Source organism: Myotis myotis, unplaced genomic scaffold (genome assembly GCF_014108235.1).
Source record: "Myotis myotis isolate mMyoMyo1 unplaced genomic scaffold, mMyoMyo1.p scaffold_m19_p_3, whole genome shotgun sequence".
Lineage (NCBI taxonomy): Eukaryota > Metazoa > Chordata > Mammalia > Chiroptera > Vespertilionidae > Myotis > Myotis myotis.
In genome coordinates, this window is record NW_023416335.1 from 30,089,961 (window position 1) to 30,108,149 (window position 18,189).

The window sequence follows — 18,189 nt, forward strand, 5'->3', positions numbered from 1 at the left end:
AACAACCAGGAACCTAATGGAGTCATCTGCTCCTTTCAACCCTCGTAACTAAACTGCATGACCATCTTTGTCTATAAACTTGACTTATGTGGTTTTATGGGCTGGAAGCAGTAATTCACCTACCACAGGAAGGTACTTATGCCAGGATTTTATCATCATTTACTTTAGGTTAAATCATAATCACATAATGACTAGGAGGCTGCTCAGCTTCTTTACCTAGGGAGATTATTTCTGCCTCACCGAACAGCTATGCCCCAAATTGCTTTTATTTCCCCACATAATTTTTATGTGTCCATTCCAAGTTTAAGAAACACAAAACAGCAAGAACCTAATATGGCACTGTGATAATTTTCATTTGCTCAGTCAAAATATGTGTCAAGTTCACTTCTCACTGCACTATTGTTTTATCTGGTTCATTCTTCTTGCTCTTGGATAAGATGCTGGGATATCCTGCATTTACTCTTAACCTCTCACTGCATTATTGGTCTTTGTCCCTTGTGTGTGAGAGAAATATTTTCATTCAATCAATAAATGTTTATTGAGGGACTCCTATGATCACATCATAGTGTCTCTCATGACCAACATGGCATAGAAAAGGGGTTACATTGATGGTAGACATGGCATGACCAACAGGGACAAAATTGTCTGAGTCACCATACACTATGCCGGAGGTGGTCAGGCTGAGTGTAGACCGGGGATTTAGTCATTCCCTGGGGCTCCAGAACTGTCCATTACCTTGGATGTCTGTTTGGCACAGTTGACACTAGACCTAAAGGTGGAAGTGTGACAGATGGGAGCCTATGCAGTCAAGGGTCAATTATATTTATTCCCTTCTCTGGGCAAGAAGATAAAGATATGAACTTGAAATTGTGATATGTTAGAACTAGACTAGAGTTAACAGAAGGTGTGATATATTTCAAAATAAATATATTTATTAAAAAATAGAAGAAAACTATTAATTCATATTTATTAGACATACTTTTTTGTTGTTCATGTTAAAATTACTACACTATCATTAATATTAGCCTGTTGTAACATTTGAGACTGTCAAGCCATCATAGTTCTGTTTGTTAAATCATCAGTTTATTTTAGCAAAGATGAAAAAACACTCAATAATAATACTTAATTCCAATAATGTAAGAAATAGAAAAAAACCCCTCATTTTGCCTTAAACTAGATGTTTATCAATTAATCATACTCCCTCTTATAAGTATATCAAATAATAAATTTGAGGCTAGTAGTTATAGCAACAAGAAGAATAAGTAAATATAAGTTATTCTGATCAATTACTACCATCAAAATTTTTATATTTTGTTCTTTCTACTAGACTTTTCTCTTTGTTGCTTAGAATTCTTTTTTAAAATATGTTTTTATTGATTTCAGAGAGAGGGAAAGAGAGAGACAGAGAGATAAAAACAAAAATGATGAGAGAGTATCATCAACTGGCTGCCTTCTGCATGCCCACTACTGGGAATTCAGCCCAAAACCTGGGCACGTGCCCTAACTGGGAATTGAACTGTGACTTCCTGGTTCATGGGTGGACACTCAACAAATGAGCCACACTGGTCAGGATAGAATTCTTTTTTTTAATATACCAAAGTAATTTATGAGTAGTAGCATTGTTGTCAAATTTTCTAAAAGCTAAAAAATGAATGTTACATCAATTTTTAAACTGCATATATGAACATATAAAAGAATACTAGTAAAAAGAACTGTAGCTCTGGCTGGGTAGTTCAATTGGTTAGAGTGTCATCCCGATATGCCAAGGCTGCAGGGTCAATTCCTGGTCAGGGCACGTACAAGAATCAACCAGTGAATGCATAAATAAGTGGGAAAACAAATCAATGTTTCTCTCTCCTTCTCTTTCTCTCCCTCCCTTCCTCTTTCTCTTCTTTCCTCTCTCTCTTTAAAAAAAAATCAAAAAATATTGTTTTACAACTTTAGAAATTTTCAAAAATATATTTTTTAAAATAAGTAACATTAAATTAAGTTTTTTAAACTTTTAAATTATCTTTAGCATATCAGTCTCTATTTCTAGCAGTATAAACATCTGTGCAGAAAAAAATACTGTTATGTTAACTATTTAAAAATACCTTAATGAACAAGCATGTATTGGGTCTGATGAGAAACTAGTTAACACAAAAGCAAAAAAATCTTTTAAAGTAATGACACTGCAGGAATCGCCGCCTGGAAGTTTAAGCCTGAAAAGCAAGTTGTAAAGGAAGGACACAGTAACCCATTAACATAACTGCTCTCTAATGTCCCCTTGTCCTGGATCAGGGCATCTGAATCGTGAATCATATTAAACTGGGCTGGTTTTCACAGAGCTTCTCAGAGAGGCTGACTCTCATTTCCTAGTTACGCTCATGATGAACAACTTATATACGACAGGAAGGAAACACTGACTGCTCAGTGGTCCCAGGACACTCATTACCTACCTGAGGCCTTCTCTTCATTGCAGTTCAGAAGGTTTGGATTTGCCTGATGCATCAAAAGAAGTTTCACCAGGTTTGTCTGAAACATTAGAGATGATTGAAATAGGAAACATCATGCTGGATACTGAAGATTCATCAGTAAATAATACACATTCATGGCCTCAAGGGGCATTTAAGGTTGGAGAAATGAGAATGCATTAGCATAACATCACAGTGTAGTCCTGCAAAGTTAGGTCAGATTTGACCATTTAACATTTTCAAGAACAGCAAAGAACATGTAAAGGATGTGCATGATGGCATACTACAGAATCTGAAAGAAGTTCACTATGGCTTCATCCTCAAACCTGGTGGGAGAAGGCAGGAGAACTAGAGCTGGAGAGTTAAGCAGAAGCCCAGGCACACAGGATTCATAAATTATTTTATGGCATGGGCATTACATATCGACAGCAATGGAAAGGATGTTGAGTTGAAATGGTTTGATTATTTTTGTACTTAGAATGGCGTGGGGGAGGGCCAGGGAGCTCTGTTAGGAGGTTGGCAGGATAATCCTGATGTAGAGATGCTGAAGCACTGGATGAGGGTGAAGGCAGCGAGGACACACATGAATATAGCTAAAATCCATTTACTAGGTAAGAGTTTTGGGGCTCAGTGGTTTAATAGTTATGAGCGAGGAGAGGAAAAATAAGAAAATAATAATGCCCAGTAAATGATTAAATAGAAAAGAAGGCAACAGATTGGAAATGGGAAAAAGAAGATGATCATTCTCTTTGTACACAAGTTGAGTTTGAAGGCAGGTTGACAGGAATTACTATCTGGGCAGTGGTCCTCTTGAGTCTGGAACTTGGGAGAGACATGAGAAGAGAGGAGGCTTTGGGAGACATGAACATGCAGAGTCTTTGAAGCTGTAGGAGGAAGACTTCTAAAGACATAAATATTGGGAAGGGAGAGAACCTAGGACAGAACACAGAGCTTTTCAATACTGTGTGCTCAGAGGGGTAGGAGCAAATCCAGACAGTGTTGTTTTTTCCAAAGCAAAGAAGAAATATCTGAAGAAAAAATCTAAATATATCTCCATTCTTACATACTTAGGTAAAAATGTATTTGAGAATACAAATGACTCCTTTGAACGTTAAGATGTAAGAGTTGTGTGATATAAAGTACTTTTGAAGAGATTTAGATTTCAACATTTCACAATCATTTTCTTATCTTTTACTATACTATTTCCAATGCTATTAATAACACTAAAATATGTACAAGGCTAGAATCAAATTTTATCTTCTGTACAACTCTTGAAAGAACTGTTGCTCACATAACTTGTTCAGTTCTCAGTTTTAGAGAAGAACAGGTATTTCTTTGTTCTCAATGAAAAAGTTAATGTATGTATAAAGGGAAGTTTTAAAATATATATGCCATCTAAGTATAAATGAAAGTAATAAATACTATAAATACTGTTATAAATTATAAACTACTTTTCCATAAAGGTATTTATATTTATAAGATATTTATAAAAAACTGAAATTGCTGTGAATGACTCTAAAAATGCCACGAGTCTTTCTAAAACGTTAGCATTTATCACATTTTTTCTCAACTGAGATGCATTTATTTACAATAAATGTCTTTGGAGAGTTACAAATCTCCCATGCATACAAATTGATAATTCAAATAAAACCTGTTCCTAAAATATCATTTCCAAAATGAATATTAAGTGGTAGTGTAAAGAATTTTTAAAATAATTCTAGATATCATATGGTATATTCTTGACAAAAAATAAAGATACAATTTACTCAAAATCTTCTATTAACATAAATCTCTTAGTTATTCCTTAATTTTAGTTTGAATTGAGGAAGAATATTTTTGTTCTGCTGTCATATATCCTAACGTTAAATCCTCACTCTAACTCTCAGCAGAACTTTGCTTTTAGTTCCTGGTTGATTGAGTTGTCCATTTAATTCCTTCAGTTACTCTGCTGGCTACAGGATGGCTCAGTGGGCCACACAAATCACATCTCTGCTGTTCTGGAGCTTACATTCTGGTGAAGAACCCATTCTAGTAGGTTTAATGGAGCAAAACTGAAAAGACATATATAATCTTCAGATCCTAACCTTTGTACTAAAATGTATAAGGATTTATAAAATACAGAATTAATGGCTACTTATTTTCTACAGAAGCAGAGGATAAAGGTGAAATTGTTTTAAAAATCTGACTCATTTGCACCCTGTAAATGGCCATTGCTAGAAAACATTATGTCCAACATCTCTCTGTACAAATCTAACAGCTGGATCAATTGACTAGGACATATGCTCTTTGATACTTCAGTGATGCATTTGCCTTCTTTATTCTCAACAGTCTTCTGAGCTATGTAACAATTCCCCCGTAAACAGATGTGTTGATGGTTGTCACTAATTGAAGACCCTGGGGCTCGGTGGAAGAAGGACTATTAAGGCTTATTAGGTTCACACAGCCAGCGAGTGGTGGCTGGTACTCAGAGCCAATGAGGGGGCTACGGAAGCTCTCCAAACAGGCTGGCTTAACCATTTCATTGGGCAGATTCAAATATAGGTGTGTTCGTGTGGTGGGGAGAGTCTGGAACATAGAAGAAAGTATAGGAGACCTAAAAAAAAAAAGTGAGGAATAATGGTTTCTAAAAGTTGGGGGGAAAATATTTTGCAACTGGGTTAAAAAAAAATAAAGCCATTGGAAAGTTTCTTAAGTCACTTAATGTTAATAAATGACGAGTGTTGGAAATGTAGCTGGCACACTGGAGGAGGAGTAATAAGAACATCAGTCTTAATTACTCTGCATCTCCCAAAGCAAATGCAGCCACTGAATTGTATTTTCCATGTAATTCCAATACCATGTTTCTCTAGGCTGAAAACATAGATTTAGAAACCCCAAACTTCAAAGAAAATCTTAACTATTTGTGAATGCACAGATGGACCTAGAGGGTATTATGCTACGTAAAATAAATTAAAATAAATCAGTCAGAGAAAGATAAATACCATATGATTTCACTTATATGTAAAATCTAAAGAACAATATAAATGAACAAACAAAACAGAAACAGACTCATAGACACAGACATCTGATTCCCAGATGAGAGGGGAGTTGGGAGCTGGGTGAAAGAGGTGAAGAGATTGGGAGGATAGATTGGGACGATAAAATAGTCACAGGGATGTAAGATACAGCATAGGAAATATAGTCAAGAGTACTGTAATAACTATGTATGGTGCCTGTTGGGTACGGGAAATATCAGGGGAAACATTTTGTAACGGATATAACTGTCTAACCACTGTGCTGTACACTGAAACTAATACAAGATAATATTGAATGTAAACTGTAATCTATAATAATAAAAGCTTAATATGCTAATTAGACCAGATGTCCTTCCGGACGACCTTCCGGACAAAGCCAGGGCTGCTAGGAAAGCACGGGTCCCGAGTGCCTGCCAGCGGCAGGAGGGAAGCCCAAGTCCCGGGTTCCAGAGGGAGACCCGAGTCCTGGGTGCCAGAGGGAAACCAGTGCCAGCAGCCGGGGGAAGGAAGGCCTACTCTTGCACGAATTTCATGCATCGGGCCTCTAGTTGAAAAATAAGAGAAAACCCAAAGTTTGGAAGTTTTTCTAATGTGATAGGTAAATGGGTGAGAGTACTGATATCCACTAATTCTCTCTGCCTGTTTAATCACTGATTCTTCTATCTTGTGACTTTTGTGTGGCAGGAAACTTCAGGAAGCTTTAAGAAGGAAGTAGCGGAGAGCAACTAAGATGGCGGCATAGGTAAACACCGGGAAAATATCGCCTCACACAACAATTGAAAATTACCGCAAAGGACTGAGCAAACATCATCCAGAACAACAGGAAGGCTGGCTGAGTGTAAATTCCACAACTAGAAGGAAAGAAAAGCACGCTGAGAGCCAGAGGCGCTGCGGAGGTGAAGTGCAGAGGTACGGCGGCGCGCGCACGCGAGGAAAGGGGGTGGCGCCTGAGGACGCGGCTGACTTTTTGAGTCACAAGCTCCTGACTGCTCTGAACTCCGGTTCCGGGAAGTCTCTGGGGACCCAGGACTCATACGGGGAGAGGCTGGTCTGTCCGGCAGCGAGCGAACTTGAGGGCGGCTTTCCCTCAGAGGTGCTTGCAGCCGTTACCGGAACACTGAGACGCGCGACCGGGCGGAGAATCGGCCATGGCTGCTTTCTCCGCCCTCTGACTCCCTGAGACCTCGCCCCACCCAGGCTGCGGCAGAGGCTTTTGCATGTGAATGTACCTAACTGCAGCCGAACCAGGCAGACCTGGAACTTCCAAGAGAAGGCCCAAGGCCCCGCAGCGGCTTGCATTGCTTCACAGCTGAGCCTCTTCGTGGCTCCTGCTGTGTGGCCTCAGGCAGAGGCTGAATTAGCACCTCCTTAGATCCAGGAGCCACTGTACCCAGTGGTCAGAGGGGGTCCATCCAGACTGCAACTCCTCAGATCCATAAGGGACGCACTCAGGGAGCAGACTCAGTGAGCACCAAAGCCCCACTGAAGCAAGTCTTGCCCCAGAAGGGTGTCTTCAGCACAGAAGTTCTCCCACTTTAGACACAGCTGATTCTCACAGCCAATTGGCCTAGAGGTCAATTCCTCCCAGTGATTCTACAACAACCAAGGCACCAAGAGTGCACCAAGAGTGTCCACCCCAGGTAACTGGGGAGGCTGAGCTACTGGGCCCTACAGGACACCTGGCGCACAGGGCCACTCTATCAACACAGGGAAGCTGCCAAAATGCGGAGACAAAGAAACAGGTCACAAATGGCAGAAATGGAGGAAAGCAAACGATTGGATATAGAGTTTTAGGCCACGGTTATAAGGTTTTTCAAGAATTTTATGGAAACCGCCGATAAATTTAATGAATCCCTCAATAAGTATAGGGAGACCATGGAGGACATGAAAAAGGACCAACTAGAAATTAAGCATACACTGACTGAAATAAAGAATAATTTACAGAGATCCAGCAGCAGAAAAGAGGATCCCAAGAATCAAGTCAAAGATTTGAAATACAAAAAAACAAAAAATACCCAACCGAAAAAGAAAAAAGAAAAGAGATTCCAAAAATATGAAGATAGTGTAAGGAACCTCTGGGACAACTTCAAGCGTACCAACATCAGAATTATAGGGGTACCAGAAGGAGAGAGAGGGCAAGATATTGAAAACCTTTTTGAAGAAATAATGACAGAAAACTTCCCCTACCTGGTGAAAGAAATGGACTTACAAGTCCAGGAAGCGCAGAGAACCCCAAACAAAAGGAATCCAAGGAGGACCACACCAAGACACATCATAATTAAAATGCCAAGAGCAAAAGATAAAGAGAGAATCTTAAAAGCAGCAAGAGAAAGACAGTCAGTTACCTACAAGGGAGTACCCATACGACTGTCAGCTGATTTCTCAACAGAAACCATGCAGGCCAGAAGAGACTGGCAAGAAATATTCAAAGTGATGAATAGCAAGAACCTGCAACCAAGATTACTTTATCCAGCAAAGCTATCATTCAGAATAGAAGGTCAGATAAAGAGCTTCACGGATAAGAAAAAGCTAAAGGAGTTCATCACCACCAAACCAGCATTATATGAAATGCTGAAAGGTATTCTTTAAGAAGAGGAAGAAGAAAAAGGAACTCTTACCATTTGCCACAGCATGGATGGAACTTGAGAGCGGATAAACACCACAGGATCTCACTCATTTGTGGAATATAATGAACAACATAAGCTGATGAACAAGGACTGATCCAGAGACGGAGAGGCATTGATTGGACTGTCGGGACTTGGAGGGAAGGTAGGGGAGGGTGGGGGTAAGGGGGAAAGATCAACCAAAGGACTTATATGCAAGCATATAGGCCTAATCAATGGACATGGACAACGGGGGGGTGAGGGCATGAGCGGGGGTGGGGGGGGTGGGGGGTAGAGGGTAACGTGGGGACAAGGACACATATGTAATATCTTAATCAATAAAAAAAAATAATAATAAATTAAAAAAAAAAGAAGGAAGTAGCAAGTGAACTCAGCTTATGTTCCTTATATCACTGAGGCTTGGCAGGTCTCACATCTGGCATATATATTAATCATTAAATGATGTTTTTATGGTTAAACATAACAGAGTAAAATAACATTTTTTAAAATCTACTTTCATCAATAAAACCTGTTGAAAGTATTTTTACTATATAGCTAACCTGTTTTATTAGTTTAATATATTCCTTTATCTTTTGTCATGGATACATACAACATGTCTCTCTCTCTCCAAGACACATTTTATCTGACTGTGATTTTGCTCCTTCTTCAGGATATAAGGGTGCCTAGTAAAAATTAATTTGTGTATTAGTGTCTTAAGATGTATTAGCTATAGCAAAAAGTCAATTCAGAGAAAGAATTGCTACCCATCCCTCATTCACTAAAATGAAATATAATTTATGGAGAAAAATAAAATACAAAATGTAATTTTACTTTACATCTACTAATTGTAGAAAACAAACAGAATTATTACAGTCTCATGAAACAGTAAACTTATAAGAACTATATAATATTAAGAAAACTGTGTTAAGTCTATATTATAAAGGATATTTATGTTTTTGATCATTTCTTGAATGATTTTGAGTAGAATATGCAGTATGCTAGTATGCCAAGTCCTAAGGAATATATGTTATTATTTGTCATTTTAAAAGTAAATGTTTTTTTATTCATAAAACATTTGTTGAGTAAGACCATACCATTAAAAGTCAGGTTACATAATGATTAGTACATAATTTGAAATAAAATTAATATAAAAGGATGCATTGATTATAAAATAGCTCAGGAACTCACTTACCTGGCCATACTTTGCTGCCAAGTGAAGTGGGGTCCAGTACTGATTATCCACTGCGTTGAGGTCTCCCCCATGTTCCAAGAGGAGAGACACTACCTCCTTGTAGCCACTGGCGCATGCCATATGTAACTGCAATAAAGAGATATTTTGTTATTTATCTTTAAAAAGCAGCAGCATCGTAATTTATTCAGTGGTTTAAAGAGAGCAATTTAATAAAGTATTGAACCTAAAATACAGAGACCTTAATAAAAGAAACATATATACTTTGATTTATTTGGTACAAGTGAATGTCATCATTGTTTGAAAAAGGCTTATGGGTTAATTAAGTATTGTTTTCCTTCTGACTCTGACAAGGTACAGTTTTTCATGTAATTCCTATTTTCCTCTCTAATGTGCCTTTCTACTATAATATGAATACTTTTAAATACGAAATATAATAATTCAATACTTTATCACTACTTGTCCAGAAGTCACACATGTACTGACTAGCTCTAAAGTTCTAGCACTGCATTTGGTGTTTTAGGAAAGAGATTGAAAGATACAAATGACAACAGAAAATGTGATCCTGTGATGCTTTTATACACATAAAAGGGACAGGAACTGGAGAGGATGAATGAATCCTGACAAGCTTTAAAATGATTGTGCAGCTATCATTTTGACATTCTCCCAGCTTGGTTTCTCAATGGCAGGCACTCGGGACCCGTGCTTTCCTAGCAGCCCTGGCTTTGTCCGGAAGGTCATCCGGAAGGACATCTGGTCTAATTAGCATATTAAGATTTTATTATTATAGATTACAGTTTACATTGAGAAACCAAGTTCAGAAATGAGGCCTCAGGAACTACAGTGATGAGCTCAGGGTTTGGAGAACCTTTCAAATTTTTCAGATGTGGTGATTCCTGTTTCTAAGGCATAGCCTTTCTTTCTAAGTAAACTGTCATCCAATCCAATTTCAATTAGGTTATTAAGTAACTACATGATTTATTTTACAGTTAAAGCAATTAAGGAAAAATTAGCAGAAGAAATTATACTTTCATATCACATTAATATTATAGCAAATATCTCCAAATATCACCCATGTCCAACTCTACTGTAAAGTCATGGTAATCATTAGATCTGTTACTTAGTGTATTAATTAATAAAGAAGCACAAACATTACATATAACAAATTTAATTTCAATATGATTACTATATTTCAACATAACTGGCTTTCTATGTAATTCTATGCACCATTTTGTATTGCATAAAACTATTACATTGGCAAGGGATTCATGAGCTACACCATATGATTAAAGGGGAGTATGGCATTAAAAAGATCAATGAGCCTGGACGTTATTCAGGTTGTGAGTTTTAAATAGTACATGGGTCTGGACAATCTAATCTCTAAATTGAGGCTATGTTTTGTGACATAAAGTAACCATAAAAGCTGTGTTCCCTAAAAATGGCCAGAAAAATCATGCATTGGCTATTTATTGTCCTTGACTAGAAGTACGGGATGAACCAACACTCCCGATATCACAAAGAGAAACAAAAACAAGAATGCTTGGTATTTACATCTCACGAATAATTGTTTTCCAACAGTGCATATGTATCAAGGCCAGATGTAATATATCAAATTCTATAATAAAACAGTGAAGAACCAGCCAATATCTTTGTGGTATATATGCTAATTATTACAGTAGTATTTTCCAAGAGCATATATACATTCAAACTCAGGAACTAATTTTCATATGCTCTATAACATGGCTTTTTTGGACTGTGTTCTTTTCTTTTCTTTTTTTTTTTTTAAATATATTTTATTAACTTTTTACAGAGAGGAAGGGAGAGAGATAGAGAGTTAGAAACATCGATGAGAGAGAAACATCGATCAGCTGCCTCCTACACACCTCCCACTGGGGATGTGCCCGCAACCCAGGTACATGCCCCTGACCGGAATCGAACCCAAGACCCCTCAGTCCGCAGGCCGACACTCTATCCACTGAGCCAAACCGGTTTCGGCTGGACTGTGTTCTTTTCTAAGGCTTCTGTTTCCTTTTCAGACTAATAGTAATGTAAACTAAGAAATCTTTTTAAAAGAGCTGTAATATATTTGGTTATTTTAGTGTGTATTCTAAAAAAGGAAAAGACAACATCAAAACCATCTTACTAGAAGTTTATTCCATTGAGCCTTTTGTTGATAATTGCATCTCTTTTTGCACAGCAATTTAACAGTGTGGAAAATTATACCTAATTTTGAACCACAATTGACACTCCAACTCAGGATATAGAAATCAGTCTAAGGACAAAAGTGCTTATGTTATCACCAACAATAGACAGGAAAGCACAAAATACATGTGCCTTACAGAAAGGCAACTCCAGCGATGACAGTCATTAACATAACAGACTAAACAATTTAGACCTAAGAATCAAATATAACTGTCACTTGCTAAATACTCTGGTCTCCAAGGGACAACTTTCTAGCTTTCCATTCATTACTATTTTCATTGTAAAAAGCTCAAAGACGATCACCAGAAGATTGTTACTACAGAAAAATTATTAGCAACATTTATGGGAATGTCAAAATTGAAGATGGTTTAAAATGAGAGTGATCTATTACTCTATACTGATTATTTCAATAGCTTTCCTACTGAACAATGGCAGGTCCTTTTATTCAATAGTGTTTGAAGCATAATACATTAGTGTCATTTAACAATGATTTTTCAAAATGTATGTAAAGTTGTAATATCTTCTGTCAAACAAAGAAACAAAGTCTCTATTGGGTTTCTACAATGTGTTAGGCATTAGTGTATTGTGTGTGTGTTAATTGAACTATTAATTAAATAGCCCACTGTAAACTGGATTTTGACCCAACCACTGCACTGAAACTACCCTAGATAAGAAGACCAATAACCTCCATGTTACCAAGTCCAATAGCCAATTTGTCATCTCCATTTACTTGACCCTTTCAGCAGTATTTTATAGTCTATCTTATCCTCGTTTTCATCATAAGTTCTTCACTTGGCTCCCAGGACACCTCATTCTCTTGGTTTCCCTCCTACTTTGGGAGGTGTTCTTTCTCATCTCATTTCTGGATCTTCCTCTTTTGCCTAAGCCCCAAGGCATAGTCCCAAATCCTCTTTTCTGCTATATCAATTCATGATTTCATCTGAGTCAGGAGTTCTCAAGATCACATATATGCTAATGTTCCCCAAATTGTTTCTTTAGTCCAGACATTTCATGAATCTCAGACTGCAATATCCAACCACAAACTCAACATCTCCATGAATATGGCTAAGAGGCACTTCTAACTTTATATTTCCAGAACTGATTCTGATATTTCCTGCTCTAAGCTCCATCTTCAGCCTTCTCTACCTCATTCGATGCCAACTTCATCACTCAAGTTGTTCAAGCAAAAAATACTTGGAGTCATTTTGAAGTCTTTTCTTTCTCTCACACCACATTTCCATCAGGAAATTTATGGAACTTCTTTTAATATTGACTAAAATTAGCTACTTCTCATCACCTCAACTTCTACCACCTTTGGCTGAGCCACACCATTGCTTTCCTAAATCACTGGAAAAGGCTCCTAATGGAACTCTCAGCTTCACCCTTGCCATTATACAGTCCATCCTTAACACAGCACTCAGTGAGTGATCTTTTCAGAACTGAAGTAAAATCGCACTCTGCCTCTCTTCAGAACTCTCCAATGTGTCCTCATCTCACTCAGAGTAACTGCCACTGTCCTCACATAGACCCACAGTATGTGTGATCTGACCCTAGTTACTTCTCTTCACTCCTTTTCTCTGCTAAGCCAAACTTAGCACCTTGTTGTGTATCAATCACACCATACCTGGTCCTGCCTCAGGGTCATTGCACTTACCAGTGTTCAGCTTGAAAGCCCCTGTGTTCAACCTCACACCATACTTTTTCCATGGTAGAAAATCATTGGCTCCAACCCCTTCGGTACATCCCATGTTTCAGAGCTTCATACTCTTTTCTGCTGTCCTAGTTTACTTCTTTATTTTCTCTGAGCTTTAATGCATATATTTCCATCATAATTAATTTTAAGCCCTGCATGCCCACTCCAGGTAAATTTTATGGGTCAATAGGGCCAAATGTTCATATTTTGATCACTGAACTTATATTTATAGAAACATCAATCCAAATTTAATTGTTCTGTTTTTAACTTACTGCAGCTATGCCTTATATCAATAAAAAGCAATGTTTTCTCGAATTTAGAAATTTATTCACCAGACTAAGCCATCGTTTGTTTTGCTTAAAATTAAAATAAAAACATTATCCTGTAAGTTTCATCTCTGAAATCACAGTGACAAATAGATGCAAAAAAAATCTTCTAAATTTGTAGGGGAAACATGCATAAGAAGGAAGCTTGGAAGAAAATATATCAACATATATATAAACATCAGTTTTCTCTGGGTGGTGGCATAAGTGATTTGTATTTTCCTTTGAATATTTATGTGCTTTCTAAAATTTCTACAATGAATATATATTACTTTTGTAATCAAAAATACATTATTTAATCATAGTCATTTCTATGTCTTAAAAATAAACTTAAATTCTCCGCTTAAGCAATATTTCTGAGTCAAGTATATTAACTTACCAGTGTTACTCCTTCATCATTTTTCTCGTTAACATTCCCTCCACATGATAAGAAGTGTTTGACATCGGTTAACATACTCATGGGTCTCTGAAGCTTCATCTGGCGCAGGGAGGTCAGATCCACCCCTAGGGGGAAAAGAGCCTTTCAAACAGAATGTAGAGTTGCTTCTCAGATGCTGGAGTGAAAATAGTTTCATCTTATATTCGTCCAACGTGTTCGTCTTTGAAGCCCCTCTTCACTTTGAATTCTCACTCAAAGTGCTATATGTAATTATTTCTCTTGCAAGCATTCTATTTCCAGCTAGAGGGTGGTGTTGAATAATTTCCCTCTTATTATATCCCAAATTCATGATACGATACCTTACATATGGCAGGTTCATAATGGATATTGGCTTTAGTATAAATCAACACACACTGCCGAAAGTATTTTAAAGTACCTAAATTAAATTACAAGAAAGTATAAAGATACAGTTTTCACTCTTTATGATTGTTCTGGCCAAAATAGTTGCTGCTAAAAGCAATCTATCTTGGAATAGATTTAAAAAATACATCTTTGGAAAAATGGAAAGAATTTGAATAAAGTCTGTAGTTTAATTAACAGTATGTACATGTGATACTGATTACTATCACTTGAATACATTTGATAATATAAGTAATGTTAGGTCTCAGAAGCTGCATCCCATGCAGTGAGGTCAGAGGCCTGTCTGCAAAACTGAAACTACATTAACACATCAAGTCAATCTGGACCCTACCTTTACTTTCATTAACTGTCCCTTATCAGGTAACATTGTCTTTTTAACAATTCAACTTTTTACTTACTCCATTATCTATTATGTATTGGGGCTATTCTATGATACTATTACAGATAATTTTACTATTATGCTGACTCTGAAATGATTCATTTCATGATTTTAGCACAATATTCTCCACTAAGCTCCTACAAGTGAATCTAACGCCAATTTTTGTCTCCATAGTAAGTTTCCTAAGAGAGCCAAGACTTGTAGGAAGCAAAAGAGTTGAGCAGGCAAAGAAAGTTGGTTCTAGCAAAGATAAATAAACATGTTCAAGCCAAAAGGGCACTGTAACCCTCTACCCAACCCCTTTCCTCCACCCTGACTACAGGCACAATGTAGGACTGTCCTAGGCAAAAGGGATGCACTGTCACCCTGACTCTGGGTGATTCTGAAGAGGTTGGTTTAAGGGCAGCATTTTGAATGAACTTTAATAAGGAGAATAAATAGATAAGGTTATTTGTGGACTGATTAATCTGAGAGTCCTCTGAAGAATAAACAGAAATGGCTAGAGGTGAGAAGACCAGTTTCCAAGACTGTTCCAAAATAGAAAGACTGCCCTGGCTGGTTTTTCTCAGCGGTTAGAGCATAGGCCTTCACACCAAATGTTCTCAAGTTCAATTCCTGGTCAAGGACATGTACTTGGTTTTCAGGTTCGATCCATGGCCCTGGTCAAGGTGTGCATGTGGGAGGCAACCAATCAATGGGTCTCTCCCACAACAATGTTTCTCTCTCTCACCCTCTCACCCTCCCTTCCACTCTCTCTAAAAACCAATGGGAAAAAAATATCCTCAGGTAAGGATTAACAAAAGTGATAATAAAATAAAAACAAAAAAGAAAGTCCAGAGTTTTCACTAAGATACTAATAGCAAACTTAGTGAGAGATATGGGCATATCAAAGGTCAGATGTCCAGGAAACAGACTCTGTCAGATTTGGTGACAATTGGATGTGAGGGATTTAGGAGATGAAAAGTGATGTTCAGATACTTGGGTTCCTGGCTGTTATGATAAAATATAACATATATAGAGTGCATGAAAGGGTAAGTTCCATGTAGACAAGTTATTTCAAATTTTCTGATATCCAAATCAAGAGACTGAAAACTGAGCATACAAGCCTGCAGGTCTTGAAAGATATCTAAGCTATAGGAACATTCTTGGGAACAGGCAGGTGGGAACAACACAAAGAAGAGGGCAAGATAAGCCAGGGTAGTTTGGGAAGATAAAAGAAGACAAACTGAAAGACAGAGCCCTGGGAACTACCCACATTTTGGTGTCTGCAGAAAACTAAGTAAAAGCTGGAATAGAAGGGGAAACTATGGAAAGGTCATTGCAGGTGAGAGAGTTTCCGTAACAGAGTGTGATCAAGGTCATCAGCTGTCACAGAGAGATGAGGTACTAGAGAACAGAAAAGTGACCACTGGATGGAGAACCAAAAAGGGCGACACATGGTGGCATGGACCTTCCCAGTGGATTGGTAGGGAGTGTGGGCTGAGTAGAGATTAGGAACTCGGGAGAATAAAGGTGGGCTACTTTTTAAAAATGATCGATTTGGAATGAAGGAGAAAGGGCACAGTGCAATGATATGTGTTGAGCAAAGTTGTTTTTATTTCTTTTTCCGGGACTTGAATGTATATCTATGTATACATATACACCAAGATATATGTACTCCCTCCCCTCATGGTGAGCATCTATCTGTCCTGGACCACCTTGAGCTCTTCCTGTACTGCTTTCTCTCTATGCTGGCTCATTTTATAATCGATTGATTTCCTTGAACACCAGCTGGTCTGCTTTGCACTGGAGATCTAATATGCATCACCTGCTCAATCAGCCCTCCGTGGCTGCCTCACTTTCCAGCCCAGACAGCTCAGGCGGTGAGCAGAGGTTAATTGCTGTGCCCAGGTATAGTGTATGTCAGTGGTGACAGTACAATTAGAACTTGTAACCAGTGATTTTCCATGTAATCAACTTGCTCACAACCTGGACTGCCTCCTGCCACATGTGACCTGGTGTGACAGCACAATAAGTACTCTGGTTTGAAACTGTATGACGCGGGTTGAAAATCCAAGGATTGCAGGTGCCTGGTTATAAGAATGCAGTGCTGAAATACTGGGTGCTAAATAACAATAAAAATCTCATCTCATAATATTAGAAATTTCTAGGGACATCGGCCCATGCTGTCACAGCAGATAATTCTAAAGGGGCACCAACAAGGGGAGAATACATCAAATTAGCTGGTATTTATAGGAAGTGTGGCAGCCGAAATGATAAGTAGGAGGGACACTGTCAGAAATGGAAACAGATTGTGAATGAGATGAGAGGGGGGCAGATGGATGGGAAGGCAGAGGCCAGTGCCACAGTGGTGACAAATGGAAAACAGAGTTTAAAATGTAAGAGCTATTACATTGAATTTGTTCCAGCAAATATGTATTTTACAAACTAACTGTGACAGCCATCACCGTGACAGATTTTCTCCAGACCATTCAGAGTCAGGACCTTCCTTTCATTTTTTCTTTTTCTTAATCACTCTTTAAAGTAACCTCTCAAAGGAATACACTTCTTTTTATTTCTACAGAATAGATAATACTGCTTTAGAAAATACTAAAACTTTTTATGAGACAAAAACCTTTAATGAGTTGAAGATATTTATAAGTAACTAGAGGCCCGGTGCACAAAATTCGAGCAAAGGGCTCGGCCCTTGCAGCAGCAGCTGCTGCCTTGGCCCTCACAGCCCCGGCTGCCTCAGCCCTCGAAGCACCGGCTTTGTCTGGAGGGTTGTCCAGAGGGTTGTCAGGAAGGTTGTCTGGCTGTTTGGTCTAATTAGCATATTAGCTCTTTATTATATTGGATGTTAATTCTTTTGTAAATAAAGATAGTTAACTTTAGTTTCCAGAGAAAAACATTTATCATGATGGCTGTTAAAAATTAAGAACAGTAAGAAGAGCAGGAAAACATAACTTAGAACTGGCACAGCTAAATAAAAGACAGTCAGGTTCATGTCAGTTCAGAATCATGTGACCACAGGTTAAACTTTGCAGCTGTGCAAATAATAAAGCTTCCCAACATGGAATGCCCATAACTTTCAGCTCATTCCATTTAGAAGTAATTAGTCTCAAAGTCATAGTTAATAAGATGGGAAGAACGCAGGGTTTTCCTCAGGTAGGAGCAGGTAGGTACAAGGACTGAGGGAGACGTAATGTGAAGGACTGACTATACCACAGCGCCTGCACCCAAGCTGCTCTGTCACCCAGGCCATGACTCAGTGACCTTCAGCAGCACAGCGAGGCTCACATTCACTGGAATGAAAATAGTGGCTTTTACCTTGCTCTCAGAATTAATGAGACTGTTTTTAAGAACTCATAGCTGCTGAGTCCTAATTATTATTATTATCCTAAACCATCCTCACAATAAACCCTCTGGGACAAGCGATCTGGAGGAGGCAAAGAGCACAGGAAACAAAGAGGCAGGTGTGCGGGCTTTTCTTAGAGGTGAGAATAGAGTCACAAGCACGATGAGGCTCTTAAAATTTTTAAACCTTTTCTTTGA

General features: G+C 38.2%; 1 protein-coding gene across 2 annotated transcripts in view; it reads right to left on the bottom strand.

Annotated features, from left to right (window-relative positions):
* Positions 1 to 18,189, bottom strand: part of MYO16 (myosin XVI) — a 417,071-nt gene that overhangs the window by 333,365 nt on the left and 65,517 nt on the right. For both annotated transcript variants that reach the window (XM_036301819.1, XM_036301818.1), the window contains exons 5-7: positions 13,857 to 13,981; positions 9,263 to 9,388; positions 2,439 to 2,514 (exon numbers count right to left, since the gene is read on the bottom strand). In XM_036301819.1, coding sequence (XP_036157712.1) covers positions 2,439 to 2,514; positions 9,263 to 9,388; positions 13,857 to 13,981 — 327 coding nt within the window. The remainder of the gene's footprint in view (positions 1 to 2,438; positions 2,515 to 9,262; positions 9,389 to 13,856; positions 13,982 to 18,189) is intronic.